Below are 22268 nucleotides of genomic sequence, written 5' to 3'. Positions count from 1 at the left end.
TTAGTTTAGGTCACCTCCCACTCTACCTCTTTCCGGCCATTCAACCGAGCGTTTCCCGCCCTCCCTCCCCTTTTGATAATGTATTTTGTATATGTTACTATTTGTTTTGGAGATGCTTATGTTTATCTCTTTTCTATCTCTTTTCTAGAAGCTGTACATTGTGATCCCTATATGGGGCTCACAATCTACATTAAAAAAAAAAAAAAGTCACAGTTGGCGGTACAATGGGGAGTGGTTGTGACGTGCCCCTGGGGAGTCTTGCAGCTAGCATACCATGCCCCCTGTTTACGGTTAAAATAAGAGTTATTATAATAATGACAAAATATGCAAATTCATTAAAGCTGTGGCCTACCGAGTCCACTAAATTTGAGTTTTAAATCGTTGTCCTGTGTTTATTTCAAAAGGGGGGGTACGTGGGTTTTAGAAAGGGGTTCAGTCAAAGCACTGCAGGAAAAACCGCAACAGCAACGAATGGCAGTTCTTCCCACAGCGCTTTAGACAGAAAGCTTGCAGAGGTTTCCTCGGGGGAATTTCTGTTTCAATTATACTTATAGGGAAACCGCTGGCATTTCCATAGCTGTAATTAACATGCTGCGGATTTCCAAAACCGCCCAGTTTTAGAAATCACAGTGTGCCCACACAGCAGTTTTTATCCGCAAAATGGAAATGGAATTCGATAGAATGCCATACACTTTGCCATGACTGTAAAACGCCACGATTTCTCCTGTGGTGTTTCCGCTGCGGGCAAATCGCATAGTTTAAGCTGCGTGGGACCCTGGCCTTAATAGTTTGTTTTTGTAAAATAACAAAATGAACAAAATTTTGATCAATATTTGGAGCGAGGGCCCTTTAGAAGAGGAGGAGTCCTGGTAGTGATGATATGGCCCCCACAGAGCCTGATCTCAACATCATCCAGTCTGTCTGGGATTACATGAAGAGACAGAAGGATTTGATCAAGCCTACATGTACAGAAGATCTGGGCTTAGTTTTTCAAGATGGTTGGAACCACCTCCCTGACGAGTTTCTTCAACAATTCTTCATTCATTTCATTTAGTTAAGTGTCAAAATATACTATTATTTTGAAAGCATAATTTTTTTTGTTTTTTATATTTACACATTGTGCTCTCCCCCCCCCCAATAAGACCATTTTAATTTGTTTTGTTTTGTTTTCTCCTGTAACTGGGTGAGGCTAATACATACAGCATTGGGTACAACAGGAATACAGCCTAATGTGTTATGCTAAGTTCAGATGGAGTTTATTGGCCCGGAATTTGGACAAAAAAAACGGGTGGCTGCAACTGTAGTATAAGGGTCAGTTCACATAGAGTTTTTTGGCAAGGATTTTGAGGTGAATTCAGCGTCAAAATCCTCACCAAAAAACCCCTTATACTACAGAGCTGATCCTCTAAGACCCAGCGTTCCAGTCTCTCTAGCTGTCATGTGATTGCCAAGCCAGAGGGGGTCAGAAGGTACCCACATCATCGCATGCTCATTGAGACCTGTATACACAATGATCAGGAAGGCAGGAATGGTATACTGGGATCTGGAGTCCATTTAAATCCTCCTGCTGCTCCAACACTGTAGCTCCGTTGGTCTGCTGGTCTGTCAGAGACAATGTCACAACATCATTCACATAACTGCTGTAGTCACTAACCAGCCTTAGTAGTTGCATGCCACTGACCGAACACAGCTGTCACATCAATGATGTATGAATGAAGTCATCACTGCAAAACCAGCAGGGACCACTATTATCAATCCGATTACTGATGTTTAATTTTTTATTTTTGGTTGCTTCTGGTGACCGGGGGAGCCAACCGCTACACTTTGCTGCAGAGGAACACTGATGCAACGGCAAGGGACCTGACAGTGACACGCCTTTGACAAGAGTGCCGAATATCTGTATGTGAGAGCCTGTCCACCATTGGCACTTGCCAACTCTAATTGTTTTGGGTGTAAGGGGGTCTGGTGAGTGGATTGTTGTTCACTGAAAAAATATAAAACACCCCTGAAAATAAATCCTAATCCAACTTTCAAAACAAAAAATAATATAAAACCCTGTCTTATTTTCAGAGAAATACAGGTACATAAAAATAAAAAAAATCTTATCACATAAAAAGAATGTACACTAAATAATATAAAGTCTGTGTATTTTAAAATATCCATATCTCTGTTAACCATATAAAGATCTAAATCAGAAGTCACAACTCCGCCACTTTATTCTGCAAAAAGATAGCTACCTATAGCAGAACTGAGACGGAGAAAAATCCTCTAAGCTGCTCCATATCTGTGCTATTTTTTGAGGAAGCGGCACGTCACTGTCAGTTGTCTTATACAACACGGGTTCATGATAAAGTGAATCACGTCCAAGTTACAACGAAGCAACTGTAACAGCGGTGACCTCCATTCTCCAAGTCATGCTGAACACAGCAGGAGCTCAATAAGACGGTATGAAGATAAGTGACGCCCTGGTGGAACACAGCTGACGTAGATCCGATGGCTACAACAAGCTCTAGCAAACTGCACAGATTCAACTTCTAGTACTGAATCCGAGGTTTCCAAATGAAATCAATGTCTTCAATATTCTTTCCCATCTTTACGCTTTCTCATGAAATTCCTTCATAGGTCGCCATAAGAGCCTTAGAGAAGGGTTCCTTCTATCCGACAAAGGTCTACATGTTCATAGAGAAATGAATGGACCATTGCAACCTGCGAATATTCATCTCGAGCTTATGCGTAAAGTCTTATGAAAGCGAAACATTCTCCAATGGTTCTTGGTGTCAAAACTGGTGGGGGTCCCAGAAGAGCGGTCAGACACAGGATGGGTTCACAGTTTTTCTATACAGTTCTTGAAGTCAAAACCATTTTCTATACTTTAGCGACTTTTATGGTTTATTTGGTTTCAAAAACTGCACCTGGTAATGTGAACGTGGGAAACCTCATGTGATGTATGTAATAATTCTTGAAAAATTGCTTTAATGGCTAATTTGTAACCGGGCGGTGGGATCGGGATGGCAAACCACTGACTCCAACATCTCTGTTTTTTCACAGCCTGACTCTGACCAGTGCTCTGACTCCTCAACAAAATGGAAATTCAAAAACAGTAAGGGTCCTCTAATTCATTAAAAGTCTAGTGATTGAATTCCTAGGAAAGCAACAATGTAACAAATTATTCATCTAATTATTATACAATATTAATAATTCTGTAATATAATTAAAAATAATTCATCAGTATTTTGAAGCCGATTTCCACAACTCTGACTCCTTTAACTACCTGCTTTGTAGTGGGCGCAATGGCTGAATCATTCCCCGGACTGGTTGAAGGGGTTGTCCAGGCAAAAATGGACAACCCATTTAAAGTTCAAATCTGCTGGGGAGAGTGAAAAAAACAATACATACTCACCTTTCCCAGTTGCTCTGTTGACCTCCTACGCCTCCTCATTCATCTGCTGTGGTAGAATCTTTTGGTCACCACTCAGGCCAATCAGTGGCCTCGACAGGGCTCCGGAAGAAGATCCATGAGGCCTGCTCAGGTCAATCAGCGGATGAACCAGGAGGCGTGGGAAGACAACAGAGCAACGGGGAAAGGTGAGTATGCTTTTTTTTTTCACTGTCCCCAGCAGATTTGAACTTTATATGGGTTGTCCATTTTTGCCTAGAAAATCCCTTTGTCACAGCTGCCAGGCCCACTTTCTTCACAAAGATAATGCACATAGTGGTGTTACAGTACAAGAATAGTACACAGAGTGATTTCACAGTACAGAAGTAATGCACAGTGATGTCAATGTACAAGAATAAGCCATTCAGTGATGTCACAGTACAGGAGTAGTGCACACAGTGATGTCACAGTACAGGAATAATAAGCACAGTGATATCACAGTACAAGAATAGTGCACAAGTGGTGATATACTGTAGTACAGGGATAGTACACATAGTGATGTCACAATACCAGGATAATGTACACAGTGATGTCACAGTAGCAGGATAATGCACACAGTGATGTCACAGTACAGGGATAATGTACACAGTGATGTCACAGTACAGGGATAATGTACACAGTGACATCACAAAACCAGGATAATGTACACAGTGATGTCACAGTACCAGGATAATGCACACAGTGATGTCAAACTACAGGAATAATGTACAGAGAGATCCTACCATAATTGGTGAATAATTAGGCTCTCCCCTTCACAAAGATAATGAGAAAATTAATGTCACAATACAGAAATAGTGCAAAGAATGACATCACAGTACAGGGATAATGCATATATTAATGTCACTGTAAATGAATAGTACCAAGATAATGCAGTGACGTCACCATACATGGATACTGCACAAAGTGATGTCACAGTACACGGATAATGCACAGAGGAATCCTACAATACAGGAAAAATGAAAAGTGTTTTGTCAAAATAAACACATAATTAAAGGGTTTTCCAGACAGAAAATCTTTTTTTTTTTTTTTTTTTTTTTTTTTTGGAACGGTCTGTTAGTGCTAGTAATGGGTTAATAAGTACACCCATATACCTTTAGCAGTGTTTGGAGTGATTTCTGAGTGTCTCTGGTTGCTGCTGCATCCTCTGTGTTAGTTTACATCAGGGGTCTCAAACTCAATTTACCCCGGGGCCGCTGGAGGTAGAGCCTGGGTGAGGCTGGGCCACATCAGGTTTTCCCAATTTTTTTTTTTTTCAAAAGTTGCCATATTCTGACAGCCATAACTTTTTTATACGTCCGTGTACGGGGATGCATAGGGTGTCTTTGTTTGCAGGGCCGGGAAATGCTATTGCTTTGATCACTTTTTATTCAAATTTTTATCAGAATCAAAACAGTGAAAAAATGGCGGTTTGGCACTTTTGACTATTTTTCCCGCTACGGCATTTACCGTACAGGAAAAATATTTTTATAGATTTGTAGAGCGGGTGATTTCGGACACGGGGATACCGAACATGTATGTGTTTCACAGTATTTAACTACTTTTATGTGTTCTAGGGAAAGGGGGGCGATTTGAATTTTTAATACTTTTTATATTTTTTTTATATTTTTTTTTTTTTACTTTTTTTTAAAAAAAATTTGCATTTATTAGACCCTCTAGGGGTGTTGAACCCCAGGGGGTCTGATCACTAATGCAATGCATTACAATGCATTGCAAAAAATTATCATTTCTTTTGCAGGCTGCATAGAGCAGCCTGCAAAAGTAAGAGATTGCAGACAAGCCTGGGAGGCTTGTAAAGGCTCCCGGCTGTCATGGCAACGTGACGTCGACCCTGGAGCTTGCTCCAGGCGCCGGCGATCTCCGGGAAAATGGCGCCGTCGGCACCTTTGACCGTGGCGCCGGAGGGGTTAATGCCTCCGATCGGTCCCGGGACCGATCAGAGACATTAACACCGGTTGTCTACTGCTTAAAGCAGTAGACACCCGGCGGCTATGGCGGGCGGCCGCCTGGCTCTCGGGCGGTTGCCATAGTTACACACCCGGCATGCGTCGTACTATTACGGTGGATGTCGGGATGTCCACCGGGGGCCACAAACTATTGTCCCGAGGGCCGCAGTTGGCCCGCGGGCCGCGTGTTTGAGACCCCTGGTTTACATGGTGTAACTTCCAGCTGTGTAGCTTCCTGTGTAGTTTCTACACTAGTTCCCTCTCACTCCGTACGCCCCGCCTCTCTCACTTTGTTACACTACCCTTCCCTGTCTCACTAGCCTAGCGATCCCACCCACTACTAACCCCTCCTACCCTCCCCTGTCTCTCTAGCCCCTTCCACCCTACCCTGTTTCCCTAGCCTAGCAACCCCGCCCATTACTAGCCCCTTCCACCCTACCCCTGTCTCCCTAGCTAACCTATTCCGTCCACTAATAGCAGACAAGAAGATGGGAGAAGCCGTTCCCTGGATACAGGAAAACTTGGCAAGCATTGATGGGATAGGGAAAGGAAGGGGGAGAGTAGTAGTAACAATCCATTCCAGAATCGGTGAAACGGAACGTCAACAGATTATCAGCAAGTGTCCCTGGGGCGGTCACATGACTGCTCCAAGGATATGGGATTTTTAATTGAAGTAAATTACAATTTAGGCAGGGGGAGGGTGTTTAGTTTAGGGCAGAAAAACAAGGAAAACCGCTGCACCTGGTATGGCAGTTAATGACAGAGACGGGGTGTGGCTACTAGGGGAACTGCTCCAGACTGCAAAGGAGCCAACAGACATGAAAAGTATAGACTAAGGGACGTGTATGTGTCCTGAAACGTGTAAGCTCCATCATGATCGTGTGTCCTGAATGGGTGATGTAATATCCCTTTTTACCTTTTTTGATATGAAGTAAAGGTTACATTTTATTCAATTGTGGCATGCTGGAACATTTTTTCTATACTTTTCATGTTTAGTTTAGGGGTTCATTCTTAGTTTATCCAGGACAACCCCTTTAACTCAACTTACAATACAGAAGTCATCCACACAGTGATAAGAAACAAGAAAGAAACAAAGATGCAAAAAAAAAAAAGAAGCACACAGTAAGGCCCCAAGTGGACTCCCCGAACGAAATTCCGAATGCAGGTGTGAACTGGACCTTATGTCACAATATAGCGATGATGCACACAATGATGTCACAGTACAAGGATAATATACAGAGTAATGTCACAGTATTAGGAAAATGCACTAAATGATATCATAGAAAAAAATAAAATGAACAGCAACATCAAGGACCATTCATGCAATAATGATTATTGTGATAACGTGTGCTTATGTTTGTATGTGTACAAGGGTATTTTACACACAGGGTCACATCATAGAAATTCACTCAGTGATGTGAGAATGCAAAGAAAATCTACTCAAGTATGCTAAGAGTACAATATAGTACAGTGATAAAGCACAGAGTCACCTTAGGGTAATGATGACATCACAACACAGAAAAAAACGCACATAATGATGTCACAGCTCTGTAATAATCCATAAAGCGAAGCCAGAGAAAAGGGTTACTGCGTACAGCAGAGGTACAGCAAATAACTATATAGCTCCATAGTAAAACCTAGAATGGGGCCCCGCTGCCCAAATTTTCCACACTCACTCATACATCATCCATTTCACCACTAAAGGTACTTTATTGCATTCACTAAAGCCTGAATCCAAGGAAATCATGGAAAATCAGATGTGAGCACAGATAACCCCAAAATCTGACTCCCAAATGTCACACTCAGGAAAATAAAATATGGGGGGATTGTCCAATGAAATTGTCAGATGCAAAAAGCACAACCTCATTAATATTCTAAAAAATTCCTCCCATATGTTAGCTTACCAATACTATAGAGCTCATGGTTAAATCCTATGCCCTACGTTCCCCTCCACACTAGTCAATGACATCATATTCTAGTGACATTGTAAACCACAGAGTTCCCTCTGATTATATACTGATGAGACAGAGATTGGGCTGTATCCAAAAACTTTTAATGGCTTGTGTTCTAAATCTCCCTGGCACACTTTGCACAGGAGTAGGCGGACGTCATCCTCCACAATAAATTGTTTTTGAAGGGCCCTCATTCCTGTTATTATGTCAACAAATAAAACACTGAAGCACTATACTAATAAAAGTGTAAAACAAGAATTCACTGTAAGGGGCTGTAATGTCATTGTCTATGTAACTGTAATCTGGTGGGCAAAGTGATATTAACTTTAACATGAACGAGGCAGGTGATTTCTGATGCTCTACCGGAGAGCAGGGTATGAGAAGGGGTGAGAAGCTGAGCTCTGAAACATATAGGTTTATATATATAGGAGGGAGAGAAGCTGAGCTCTGTGATATACAGGATTACTAGCCTCTGCCCATGTGTTGTTGGCATTGATGACCCACCTATATTCAGCCAATTGCTGCCGTCAATGGCTTGCCTGTTTCGGCAGCTCTCAAGCTGGCCTGCTGCAGAACTTGTTCCTTGCACCGAGGAGAGAAGCTGAGCTCTGTGATATATAGGGATATATGTTAGAGGGAGAGTAGCTGAGCTCTGTGATATATAGGGTTGTATGATAGAGGAGAGAAGCTGAGCTCTGTGATATATAGGGTTATATGATAGAGGGAGAGAAGCTGAGCTCTGTGATATATAGGTTATATGATATAGGAGAGAAGATGAGCTCTGTGATATATAGGGTTATATGATAGAGGGAGAGAAGCTGAGCTCTGTGATATATAGGGTTATATGATAGAGGGAAAGAAGCTGAGCTCTGTGATATATAGGGTTACATGATAGAGGAGAGAAGCTGAGCTCTGTGGTATATAGGGTTATATGATAGAGGGAGAGAAGCTGAGCTCTGTGATATATAGGTTATATGATATAGGAGAGAAGATGAGCTCTGTGATATATAGGGTTATATGATAGAGGGAGAGAAGCTGAGCTCTGTGATATATAGGGTTGTATGATAGAGGAGAGAAGCTGAGCTCTGTGATATATAGGGTTACATGATAGAGGAGAGTAGCTGAGCTCTGTGATATATAGGGTTATATGGTAGAGGGAAAGAAGCTGAGCTCTGTGATATATAGGGTTACATGATAGAGGAGAGAAGCTGAGCTCTGTGATATATAGGGTTATATGATAGAGGAGAGAAGCTGAGCTCTGTGATATATAGGGTTACATGATAGAGGAGAGTAGCTGAGCTCTGTGATATATGAGGTTATGTGATAGAGGGAGAGAAGCTGAGCTCTGTGATATATAGGGTTACATAATGGAGGAGAGAAGCTGAGCTCTGTGATATATAGGGTTATATGATAGAGGAGAGAAGCTGAGCTCAGTGATATATAGGGTTACATGATTGAGGAGAGTAGCTGAGCTCTGCAATATATAGGTTTATATGATAGAGGAGAGAAGCTGAGCTCTGTGATATATAGGATTATATGATAGAGGAGAGAAGCTGAGCTCTGTGATATATAGGATTATATGATAGAGGAGAGAAGCTGAACTCTGTGATATATAGGGTTGTATGATAGAGGAGAGAAGCTGAGCTCTGTGATATATAGGGTTATATGATAGAGGAGAGAAGCTGAGCTCTGTGATATATAAGGTTATATGATACAGGTAGAGAAGCTGAGCTCTGTGATATATAAGGTTATATGATACAGGGAGAGAAGCTGAGAGCTGTGATATATAGGGTTACATGATAGAGGAGAGAAGCTGAGCTCTGTGATATATAGGGTTGTATGATAGAGGAGAGAAGCTGAGCTCTGTGATATATAGGGTTATATGATAGAGGAGAGAAGCTGAGCTCTGTGATATATAGGGTTACATGATAGAGGAGAGTAGCTGAGCTCTGTGATATATAGGGTTATATGGTAGAGGGAAAGAAGCTGAGCTCTGTGATATATAGGGTTACATGATAGAGGAGAGAAGCTGAGCTCTGTGATATATAGGGTTATATGATAGAGGAGAGAAGCTGAGCTCTGTGATATATAGGGTTACATGATAGAGGAGAGTAGCTGAGCTCTGTGATATATGAGGTTATGTGATAGAGGGAGAGAAGCTGAGCTCTGTGATATATAGGGTTACATAATGGAGGAGAGAAGCTGAGCTCTGTGATATATAGGGTTATATGATAGAGGAGAGAAGCTGAGCTCAGTGATATATAGGGTTACATGATTGAGGAGAGTAGCTGAGCTCTGCAATATATAGGTTTATATGATAGAGGAGAGAAGCTGAGCTCTGTGATATATAGGATTATATGATAGAGGAGAGAAGCTGAGCTCTGTGATATATAGGATTATATGATAGAGGAGAGAAGCTGAGCTCTGTGATATATAGGGTTGTATGATAGAGGAGAGAAGCTGAGCTCTGTGATATATAGGGTTATATGATAGAGGAGAGAAGCTGAGCTCTGTGATATATAAGGTTATATGATACAGGTAGAGAAGCTGAGCTCTGTGATATATAAGGTTATATGATACAGGGAGAGAAGCTGAGAGCTGTGATATATAGGGTTACATGATAGAGGAGAGAAGCTGAGCTCTGTGATATATAAGGTTATATGATACAGGGAGAGAAGCTGAGCGCTGTGATATATAAGGTTATGTGATAGAGGGAGAGAAGCTGAGCTCTGTGATATATAGGGTTACATGATGGAGGAAAGAAGCTGAGCTCTGTGATATATAGGGTTATATGATAGAAGAGAGAAGCTGAGCTCTGTGATATATAGGGTTACATGATAGAGTAGAGAAGCTGAGCTATGTGATATATAGGGTTATATGATAGAGGAGAGAAGCTGAGCTCAGTGATATATAGGGTTACATGATTGAGGAGAGTAGCTGAGCTCTGCGATATATAGGTTTATATGATAGAGGAGAGAAGCTGAGCTCTGTGATATATAGGGTTACATGATAGAGGAGAGAAGTTGAGCTAAGTGATATATAGGTTTGCATGATAGAGCGAATGAAGCTGTGACATATAGGTTTGTATGTTAGAGGGTAAGAAGCTGAGCTCTGTGATATATATATATATATATATATATATATATATATATATATATGTTGTTAAAGAGCAGAGTAAAGCCCGACAGGACTCCTAGTTGAGCCAGTGAGAGTCCTGATTCCCCCGCCCACACACAATGACTGACAGCTCTCCCTGTATCAGTGTGTATACACACAAGGCTGTCAATCACTGGAAGGTATTTATTAAACCTCAATTGATTCCCATCAGACAAATGACTTGCCTGAATTATTAAGAGGCTCTAAAATTTAGCTGCACCTGGTTGCAGATAAAAAACCAGTCAGTGACTGGCATAGATCTGTGGTATAACTCCTGCCAGTTTCCTGGTGTGAGTTATAGTAAATCTGCCGCGCCTAAATTCCCACCCCGCTCTGCCACTGTGTATGAGCAGGGTAATAAGGACTCTTACTGTCTCTCCTAAGAGTCCTGTCAGAATTTACTGTGCTATGAGGGTTCTGGCTGTGACTCCCATAACATGCCACAGTGTGACCCCCTAACGGCCCCCTAATAACGTAAGGAAAATCACTTTGCTGTACATAAAGGACCTTGCTGATCTACTGGCTTCCACTGAGTTAGTCTTAAAGGGAATCTATCTTCTACTCTATAGGTCCTTATATAAAACATACAAATCTGGAAAGCCATTTCCTCCGCAGTGTTATTTCTTGACCTGACTAGCTGAAGTTTCCCATAAGGAGCTTCTATCTCTTCCTGCTCTGATTTTGTCTGATGTCATCTGAGGGTCATGACTCTTCTGTCTCAGGGGGCTGAAGCCTCTTTTTTGCAGTCTGTTCCTCTTCTGTGCTATTATGACAATCCCTAGCTTTTTTCCTGAATTAGAGGAGCTTTGCCTGCTGCTGTCTGACCGTGGCTGTCAGCCATATATGAAGGAGTCTGATTTGGAGGCCAAGCCAGAGTTTGGCTGTAGAAATATAGAGGAATAGGAATCAGTCATTTGGCCTACTGATGTCATATCCCTGATGTAATGGAGAGTACCCCTAAGTGCTTTAGTGACCCTTTGGAAGCTGACTCTGCGGGGATGCCAATGTGTACCCAGATAAAAGTTATATATTCAGAATCGGCGTCTTTTCACCTATCCAAGCGTTACAGTGATCTGGGGTTGCCATGGTGACACATTCCCTTTAAAGGGATTCTATCATTAAAATCACATTTTTTTCTCGATCACACTTAGGAATAGCCTTAAGAAAGGCTATTCTTCTCCTACCTTTAGATGCCTTCTCCGCGCCACCGTTCGGTAGAAATCACAGTTTTTGTCTGTATGCAAATGAGTTCTCTCACAGCACTGGGGCAGGGGTGAACCTACCCCTTTCGCCGCCCGAGGCGAACTACAGAAAGCCGCCCCCCCCCCCGGGAGGAGGGGGCGGAGCGGAGGGGGCGTGGCGGAGCAAAGGGGTGTGGCGAAGTGAAGGGGGCATGGCTTAGCACCGTTCACTGGCAGAGAGCAGGCATGGAGAGGACCTGCTCTCTGCCTGAGCGTGAGGGGAAGCTGCTGGAGCAGCGCTACTCCAGTGGCCTCCCCAAACCACCACTCGGTGCTAAGCCAGTCCAAGACAGCTTGTCCTGGATTGGCTTAGGTCAGCAAAAATGCCGCCCTCCCTGGGGTCCTGGCATAGCGCCGCCTGAAGTGGTCGCTTCAGGTCGCCTCATGGGAGGTGCGGCACTGCACTGGGGGCAGGACCCAGCGCTCAAACAGCACTGGGGGCGTCCCCAATGCTGCAAGAGAAATCTCCAGCACCGCCTCCATCTTCTTGAGGTATGGCCTCTCTCCGCGTCTTCTTCCGGAGCTGGGTTCAAACTTCTAGGCCTCGGGCAGAGCAGAATGCACATGCCTGCGGATGGCCACTTTTTCTGTGGCCGCTTACACAGTAAGCTGGTGTAAGCGACCATTTTCTTGTGGCCTGTGGGCATGCACAGTCTGCTTTGCCCGAGGCCTAGAAATTTGAACCCAGCTCCGGAAGAAGTCGCGTGAAGAGGCCGTTCCTGAAGAAGATGGAGGCAGCGCTGGAGATTTCTCTCGCAGCATTGGGGACGCACCCAGTGCTGTTTGAGCGCTGGGGCCCGCCCCCAGTGCTGCAAGAGAACTCATTTGCATACCAACGAAAACCGGAATTTATACCAAACGGCAACCCGGAGAAGACATCTAAAGGTAGGAGAAGAATAGCCTTTCTTAAGGCTATTCCTACATGTGATCGAGAGAAAATGTTATTTTAATGATAGAATCCCTTTAAATCCGCTACAGCTCTTCTTTTAAATATCAACCTACTGTCTCTATTATTTTTCGCACCCTGATAACAATACAATATACAGTGAAGAGAGGCCACGCAGGTGATATTGGGGCCCTACTGCTGGCCTGTGAATACCCATGTGGGGTATAAGTCAGTGGCCCAAGGATCATAAAAACAATGGAGAGTAAGAAACCAATAACAAGCCCTTCTGTGCTAAGGTGTCAGTACCTTATATTATACATATATATACTGATATCTAACATGGAGCCTCCTCTTCCTTCTATGCGGGCCACTCTGAGATTATTTTACATTCTGGGACAGGAGGGTATGGTACATATTTACCTCCTCTTTCACACAGACTGATAGGTTGGTTTTCTTCATGGGGTAAATTTGATATCTTCCATCAGTGCATAACGTATCTATACTGTATGATGGCAAGCCATACATCAACGGCCAGCTTAACCCAAGGGTCCACCATAAGCCCCACATCAATCTTCTAGCACTGTGTGAGCCACTTGTCTGCTGTCTGGCCTCTGATAACAGAGGATGAGCGAGCTCACAAGGCTTCAGTTGTCTTTTATAGAAAGTCTCATTGCCTTGATTCTAGCAGACACACTGCTCTGACACAGAAGCCATTACACCCAGGTCTCTGGACTACAATGTAGAAAGATGATATAATCCAATGACCTAAATGCACAATATAATTTCATTAAAATGAGGCACACGCTACACAACACGTGACCCGTGATGTAGTTTGTGCGATTCAATCACAGGTGTATGACTAAGCCATTCATTCACACATCTAACCCACGTGACGAAATCACTGTTATTGTGACTGGTATTTTCAGCATTGGCACAGTACCTAGCGCTACCAATACATCACTTACCATGCACAATGACTCAGTATGCACCACAGCAAAACAAGCAGAAAACCTGCACAACAAAAATACACCAATAATAGAAATCTATACATGACATCCGTAACCAAGGATCGAGAGCCATGAGCTATATACAACCAGCTTGTACACAAAGGACTGCTAATCTATAGAGTCTGTAAAGTGATACATACTGTATATAGATGATATAAGGGGATCTGTACATTCACATATCAGCAAACACCACCTGAATGTCATACATCATATACAATGTCAAAACAATCACCCCTATAGAAACCATGTGACTGACCGCGATGAATGACAAAAACTGAATGGATAGCAGTGCATTCACTACTGTATCAAATTTCCAGATCTATATCCATATATATATATATATATATATATATATACACAGTACATAAACTATTGCCCTATTGTGAGAGATAGCTAGGAGATAGATAGATAGATAGATAGATAGATAGATAGATAGATAGATAGATAGATAGATGCAGTAAGCACATGCAGGCAACAAAGACACAGGTTAACTCGCTGCTATTCCTGACATGGTTGCTACTATGTGGTGAAGTCACTTTTTAAACCTATTTTTATCTCCATTTAACGTTGCCTGAATGTGATTTTTAGATAGAGACAGACAGACAGACATGAGAATAAATGGATGGATGGATGGATGGATAGATAGATAGATAGATAGATAGATAGATAGATAGATAGATAGATAGGAGATAATGGTTAGACCTAGAAAGATAGACACACAATCAGATGATGAATGAATGAATGAATGAATGAATGAATGAATGAATGAATGAATGAAAAGATAGATAGACAAACATATGATAGATAGATAGATAGACAATCAGATGATGAATGGATAGATAGATGGATAGATAGATAGATAGATAGATAGATAGATAGATAGATAGATATTAGATACATGGATGGATGGATGGAAAAATAGACAGATGATGAAATGTATCAAATTTTATCTATATATATATATATATATATATATATATATATATATATAAACTATTTCCAGATAATGATAGATAGATAGATAGATAGATAGATAGATAGATGCTATAGCTCACATGGTTGCTACTTTGTTCTTTGTGACATTCAGACATGACAGCCGCCTACATACTTCCTACCATGACATTGTTATGGATGCCGTCTTATGTTTTATTATACTTAACATTTTAGCTATACAAATATTTATTACATTATATATATATATATATATATATATATATATATATATATATATATATATGCATTGTTACTTCTGTAGATTATCATGTGTCTTGTACACATCTTGTATAACAGCTCCATAAAGTGTGGACTGTATATCCAACCACATAGCCCTCTGTTTAACAATATACTGTATATCTGGCCGCATAACCCTCTCTGTACCTATACATTGTACATAGGACCACAAAGTCCTCTTTATACATACACTCCCTGTGCATATAAACACTGGATATAAAGCCACTATATTCTTCTCTGTATATGTATACGCTGTATATTCAGCCACAGAGCCTTAGCAGGAAGTATACACTGTATATACAGTAACATATACCATATTTATAGATATACACTATATATCCAAATACATATACCTTTCTGCATGTAAACACTATATCCAGCCACATATTCCTCTCTATAGGTATACACTAAGTATCCAGTTAAATATTCCTCTCTGTATGTATACATAGTATTTCCAGCTACATATAGCCTCTCTATAAGTACATATCCAGCTACATATTTCTTTCTGTAGGTATACGCTGTCTATACGGTCCCACATCCCTTTCTGTACGTATACACTGTATATACAGTCCCATGTCCTTTTCTGCAAGTATACACGATATATACAGTCCCACATCCCTTTCTGTACGTATACATTGTATATAGTCCCACATCCCTTTCTGTACGTATACACCATATATACAGTCCCATGTCCCTTTCTGTACGTATACACTGTATATACAGTCCCATATCCCTATCTGTACGTATACACTGTATATACAGTCCCATATCCCTATCTGTACGTATACACTGTATATACAGTCCCATATCCCTATCTGTACGTATACACAGTATATATAGTCCCATATCCCTATGTGTACGTATACACTGTATATTATCTGTACGTATACACTGTATATACAGTCCCATATCCCTATCTGTACGTATACACTGTATATACAGTCCCATATCCCTATCTGTACGTATACACAGTATATATAGTCCCATATCCCTATGTGTACGTATACACTGTATATTATCTGTACGTATACACTGTATATACAGTCCCATATCCCTTTCTGTACGTATACACCATATATACAGTCCCATGTCCCTTTCTGTACGTATACACTGTATATACAGTCCCATATCCCTATCTGTACGTATACACAGTATATATAGTCCCATATCCCTATGTGTACGTATACACTGTATATTATCTGTACGTATACACTGTATATACAGTCCCATATCCCTATGTGTCCGTATAGTTCTCCCAGCGGTGACTACTGTACGTCCATTACCTGCGTATCGCACGCTTCTCCTCCGCACGACTCCCCAGGGAGATCCGAAGAGACCAGAAGAAGACCGGAGAGAATAAGAAAGAAAAGGCGAGGGACAAGCGCTGGAGACCACGGAGGAGGCATGGGGAAGGGCGGCTGCTGACTCCGCTGCTCTCCTGGAAGTGTCCGCGGCTTCTGGTACCCGCTCCTGGCTGTGGATGCTGCGATCACTGAGCTGCAACCAGCCGGCTCCTGTTACCATAACAACTCGCTGACTGACAGGACGAGAGCGGGGAAGGGAGGGGAGCGGGAGGAGGCGGGAAGAGGCGGGAAGAGGGCAATAACGGGGGCGGCAGGAGTAGGGGAGACGGCTGAGGGAGCAGCCCTGTGTGTGCCACAATGGCGGACCGGCGGGATACATAACAGTAGTCCAGACTAAAAAGTACAGCAGTGCCCATGGCAACCAATCAGATAACAGCTTTCATCGTGTAATCTGCCCTGAAGTGATACAAGCTGCAATCTGATTGGTTGATTTGGACAAACCTAATATAACAGCACATATAAGCCCTGCATAGCCAGTCATTGCAGAAAAAAAGACACACCACAGTTTTTCCATAGCAAAAACGTGCTACCATTTATAAAAACACAAATGTTTTTCAAAACGCAGCTTTTCTGCTGTAGAGATTATTCTGCAATGTGTGAATGGGATTTACCAGGTACTGTAAAATGAAGTGTTTTCGCAACATGGAGCCCTGGCCTAACACTGTATATTCAATCCCATAAAGGGAATGTTTTCCTACAATATCAGGGGTGGACTTGGATTTTTGGAGTCCCAAACAAACTTATGTCTGGGCATGGGCAGATTGGGGGCCCCAAGCAAAGCTATGTTTGTTGGCTCCCCTATGAGCCCACACGTAGCATAATGCGCCCTTCTAATAATACATTTTATTTATATAGCGCCAACATATTCCGCAGCGCTGTACAATTTGTAGGGTTCAAGTACAGACAAAAGGATACATTTCGAAGAGATAGTCACTTCAAACAATGGGACTGAGGGCCCTGCTCACAAGAGCTTACAATCTATGAGGTAGAGGGGGTGACACAAGAGGTAGTATTGCTTATACAATGGTCAGAAAATTCTGTAATAGAGGTTAGTGTCATTACACAAACATAAAACTGTATGAGCCAACACCAGTGGTGTCCTGTAACATGTGGATGGAGCTTGGACCTATAAAGTTAGTCTGAAACAGCATCATATCATGTGGGGTAATGTGAGAGCGGGGACAGAGAAGGGTTCATTTTAGGGAAGGGTTTGCATTAGGAATTGTGAGAGGCCTGTATGAAAAGATGTGTCTTTAGTTTGCGCTTGAAGCTTTAGAAATTGGGAGTTAATCTGATTGTCCGGGGTAGAGCATTCCAGAGAAGTGGTGCAACTCGGGAGAAGTCTTGTATACGAGCGTGGGAGGTTCTGATAATAGAGGATGTAAGTGTTAGGTCATTGAGTGAGCGGAGAGCACGGGTTGGGCGGTAGACAGAGATGAGGGAGGAAATGTATGGAGGTGCGGCATTATGGAGAGCCTTGTGGATGAGGGTGATAACTTTATATTTTACTAGCTTTTACCCGCGACTTCGTCTGCGGTGTTTGGAGAATTGGGTGGAGACAGACATGTGAAACTGTCAGAGCATTTGAGAAATCTTGCTGTAGAAATCTTTGTATTTTTGGATATTTTTTTTTTTTTTTTTAGGTCAGGTGGTAGATGGTAAACTTGAAATGTACAGTATGTACATTCGTGTATTCGTGAGCGTGGATTTTCAAATTAATATACTTCTATATACCACATTGTAGGATTTATTATTTTCTGCCAAGACATGTAAGTTTTCAGGGCTGGATACGCGGGAGCAAGCGACATAAAGCTGACCATGAGAGAAGCACGGTGTGGCTAAATGTATTCCTGCCACTTTTAGTGTTTGTCCTTGGGACTTATTAATAGTCATTGTAAATGCCAACTTGAGTGGAACAGCCCTGAGTCCTCTCATGTATTTACTACACACTGCTGATATATATATATATATATATATATATATATATATATATATATATATACACTGCAATATTACCTCAGGATATATACAGCCACAGAGTCCTCTCATGTATTTACTACACACTGCTGATATATATACGGCAATATTACCTCAGGATATATACAGCTACAGAGTCCTCTCATGTATTTACTACACACTGCTGATATATATATATATATATATATATATATATATATATATATATATACTGCAATATTACCTCAGGATATATACAGCTACAGAGTCCTCTCATGTATTTACTACACGCTGCTGATATATATATACTGCAATATTACCTCAGGATATATACAGCTACAGAGTCCTCTCCTGTATTTGCCATAGACACTGCAGACATGGCTGAGTCCCCTCATGTATTTACCACACAAAGCAGGCATGGCTGATATATCATATATACTGCAGTATTACCTCAGGTTATATACAGTCACAGAGTCCTCTCATGTATTTACCTCACACTGCAGACATAGGACACATGTAATGGAGGTCCTGCGGTGAGAGAGGGACAGCCTGGTACAGTGTAGTGAGGGTGATGGAGGCCGCACTGATACTCCCTGTATATACCTCCAGCTCTGCTAATACTGACCATGCTGGGGATAAGTTAAAGTTGATCATTTCTATGTAATTTCTCAGGGCTGTATACAGGTCATACTGTATATACTGGCTATACTGTATACAGGTCATACTGTATATACTGGCTATACTGTATACAGGTCATACTGAATATACTGGCTATACTGTATACAGGTTATTTTTAATTGGCGGGGTTATGTGAGTGTGTAAGGTGTGGAAATACATGTAAATGTGATGGAGTGGGGTTAGGGCTACCGTAGAGGCAACAATATGGAGTGTGGAGGTATTTTGGGGCCGGAAATGCAAGGAAGTGTGTGTGTGGGGCTAGGAGTCCTACTTTTGGGACTGTCCTGCTAAGGAGCCATGTTGTTTAGCGGCACGAAAAGTAGCCTAGGTTTCAATCGCAAGGAATAACTATGTTTCTGGAAAATTTTAGGGAAATCCGTCCAGCCGTTTTAGTGTGATTGAGGAACAAACATCCAAACATTTATAATATTATTAAGATTCTATAATAAATAGGCAGCCAGTGTAGTGACTGGCACAGACCAGAGGCATCGCTGTAGGGTCTAGCCTGATAGATGGGCCTGGCCGCTGCATTCAGAATAGATTGTAGAGGGGAGAGTTTAGTAAGGGGAAGACCGATTAGTGAGGAGTTACAGTAGTCAAGGCGAGAATGAATCAGAGAGACAGTAAGTGTCTTTAATGCATCTCTGGTAAGGAAAGGGCATATTCTTATTATTACTTCAAATAGTATATTGCCCCCTTAGTGCCACTACACATAGTATACTACTCTCTGATTGTCCCTAAACATGATGCTACGCCCTTAGTGCAACTAATGGTCAGTATTTGGTCAGTGTGGTGCCCCCCTAATCTATAAGACCCAATGAAATTGCTTGTGTTGCTTGGTAAATGACATACTCTCCCCCCGACCACATGGGACATGATTGACCACAAACAGTATACTACCTTCTTAGTGCGGCTGATAATGAGTATGTGATCAGTGTAAGGCCAATGCAATTTGATATTTTAAAGAATTTTCTATGTCATTAATATATACTATACTACTAATATTATAAATGTGAAAGTTTGTGGGTGGGTGTGTTCCTCAATCACACAAAAACGGCTGAATGGATTTGAATGAAATTTGACAGATAGATAGTTTGTAACCTCGATTAACACATAGGCTACTTTTTAGCCCGTTAAATGACTGTTATGAATTTATGTTCATATACTATATTAAACTGCTCTTGGCAACAACATTATCTCAGTTAATTGGAGATTGCTGATAAAGCCAGGTCTGTTATCTCTTTATGTAAACACACAGCTAACCCTGAGTCCATTGTGTACATGCATTTGCATATTATCTGATCTGCTCCAGGCAGTGCTGACTGACACACTGGATGAGAAAAAAACAACTTTAATCCAAATTGGCAGTTTGCCAATTTTAAACATGCCCGGAAAAAAAGAGAATCTAATTTGGCACAAAATTCTAAAACAATTAGAGACATGAAGGTAGCCAGAAGTCAACAGAGTTCTCCTCAAGCGGAGCTCAGGGGAATCATCAACGCCAACAACACGCTCATTATATGGTGTCCCAGCGAGCTGCTGAGATGCCAGAACAATCACAGGCACAGCCCGAAGGAATGAGTTCAGTGGCAGGTCAGCTTGACAGCTGCCGAAACGCCAGAGCAGGCGGATCATCAACGCCAACAACACACTCATTATATGGCTTCCAAGCCAGCTGCTGAGATACTGGAACAATCACAGGCACGACATGAGGAACAAGTTCAGCTGCAAGGACAGCTTGAGAACTATTGACGGCAGCAATTTGCTGAATATAGGCGGATCATCAACAACAACACACAAACAAAGTTGCGGGCAGAGGCTAGTATATATATAATCCAAGGGAAAAGGCAGAACTCCTTTGTTTTCAAAAAGACAATAGTGAAGTCAAGGCTCACCAGAAATGAGAAGTTTTGAGGGTTTTTTTTGTTTGTTTGTTTTTTTAATATAGTGCAGCATTTTTTTCTTCTTTGGCTCTGTAATGGCCAAAAACTCAGCCCTAATTTTTGTTTCCTTTTTGTGCACACCCATAGAATATATATTAGCAATTCTAATAAAACTTAGGCCTGGTTCACATCTGCATTCAGTATTCTGTTCAGGAAATCCATTTGGGATCTCTTTGTACAGATTACCAAACACATTGACAAGCAGTGAGCCATGAAGGCACACGGACTCCATAGACAATGTGTTAGTTCACTAGGGGTCTGATCACCAGGACCCTCAGCCATGAGTAGAACGGGGAACCGAAAGTCCTCCATTTCTCCTCCTTGTGAATGGAATGCCAGTGTGTGTGAATATTGGAGATTGCAGTCCTAGCAGCCCCATAGCAGAGAATGGAGAAAGTACAGTGACACTCCATTCACAAGGAGAAGGCATGGATGACTTTTGAGCCTCCATTTTTCCCATGGTAGGGGGTCTTGGCAGCGGGACTCTACACAATCTGACTCTTATCCCCAATCCTGTGGATAGTAGATAAGTGTTCATAATCCCCGTTAAGTGCATTAGAGGCAAGGCCTGCTTTGGTCCTTTAGCTGCGAATGACATTGTCAGGCACTGCCTGCGTCATGACTTTCTGCTGTAGGTAAGTTGGGCCCACCCCTGAGTTACTTACTGGCTGATTTGCAGGACTTCATAAATTCTTTCTAAAGTCCCTAAACCAAGGTGCGGTGTTTGGCCATTGCTATAAACTCTTCTTTGCAGCACTTCATCGCTGATCCCTTACAATAATGTCGTCTTACTCTTTTCACATCTGCCATGAATTAAGACAATTCTATAATTGACTTCATTGATTTTTAAGCAGACAGATCTGTTTGGCAGGAAGCTGCATTTTGGCAGTGGATGCTGCTCAGAAGCCCCAGCCATAAACAGCAGTTTGCTGCGCTTGACTTTATGCATTTTCTCTATCGCCTCTTGTTACACGCACTTCGCCAGTCACAGATCTACGGGCTGAGGCAGCTCTGCTCTTCACTTACTGTGGACTAGATCATACTGCTATATATGCAAACTAAAACAATCTCTGCAAGTACTCAGATTCACACTGTTATATAGAAATATATCCACATTATATATAATATACTACATTCTGACCATGTGCACTAATAATCGGCACTTCCAGCCTCATAGATCTCTATGATGATTTAAGTTCAAGTCATTGGCCCTAAGGTCAGAATGGGATTTGCAGTTGTAATATGATCCATACAATACGGATGTAATAAAACTATATCAATCCAACCTTCAATATATGCAAACCTTGCTATTTGTAGATGTTTGTAAGTTACTTGTTCTGCTCTTTTCTTACCAGCTATTCAACAATGCATGGGTGCTACCTAAATGTCTTGTCATACACTACAGCAGGGGTCTCAAACTCGTGGCCCGCGGGCCGCATGCGGCCCCCCAAACAATTTTGTGCGGCCCGCACAAGT

The 22268-nt window shown here is 41.9% G+C and overlaps 1 protein-coding gene across 1 annotated transcript in view; it reads right to left on the bottom strand.

Moving 5' to 3' along the window:
• DNER (delta/notch like EGF repeat containing) overlaps positions 1–16442 on the bottom strand; it is a 187540-nt gene extending 171098 nt beyond the window's left edge. The window contains 2 exon segments of the mRNA XM_075269041.1: positions 16135–16260; positions 16262–16442. Coding sequence (XP_075125142.1) covers positions 16135–16260; positions 16262–16375 — 240 coding nt within the window. The 5' untranslated portion in view covers positions 16376–16442.
• Between the last annotated feature and the right edge of the window lie 5826 nt (positions 16443–22268).

This window comes from Leptodactylus fuscus, chromosome 3 (genome assembly GCF_031893055.1).
Source record: "Leptodactylus fuscus isolate aLepFus1 chromosome 3, aLepFus1.hap2, whole genome shotgun sequence".
In the NCBI taxonomy this organism is placed as follows: domain Eukaryota; kingdom Metazoa; phylum Chordata; class Amphibia; order Anura; family Leptodactylidae; genus Leptodactylus; species Leptodactylus fuscus.
The sequence above is the reverse complement of the archived record's forward strand: the minus strand, read 5'-3'. Positions and strand labels throughout refer to the sequence as shown.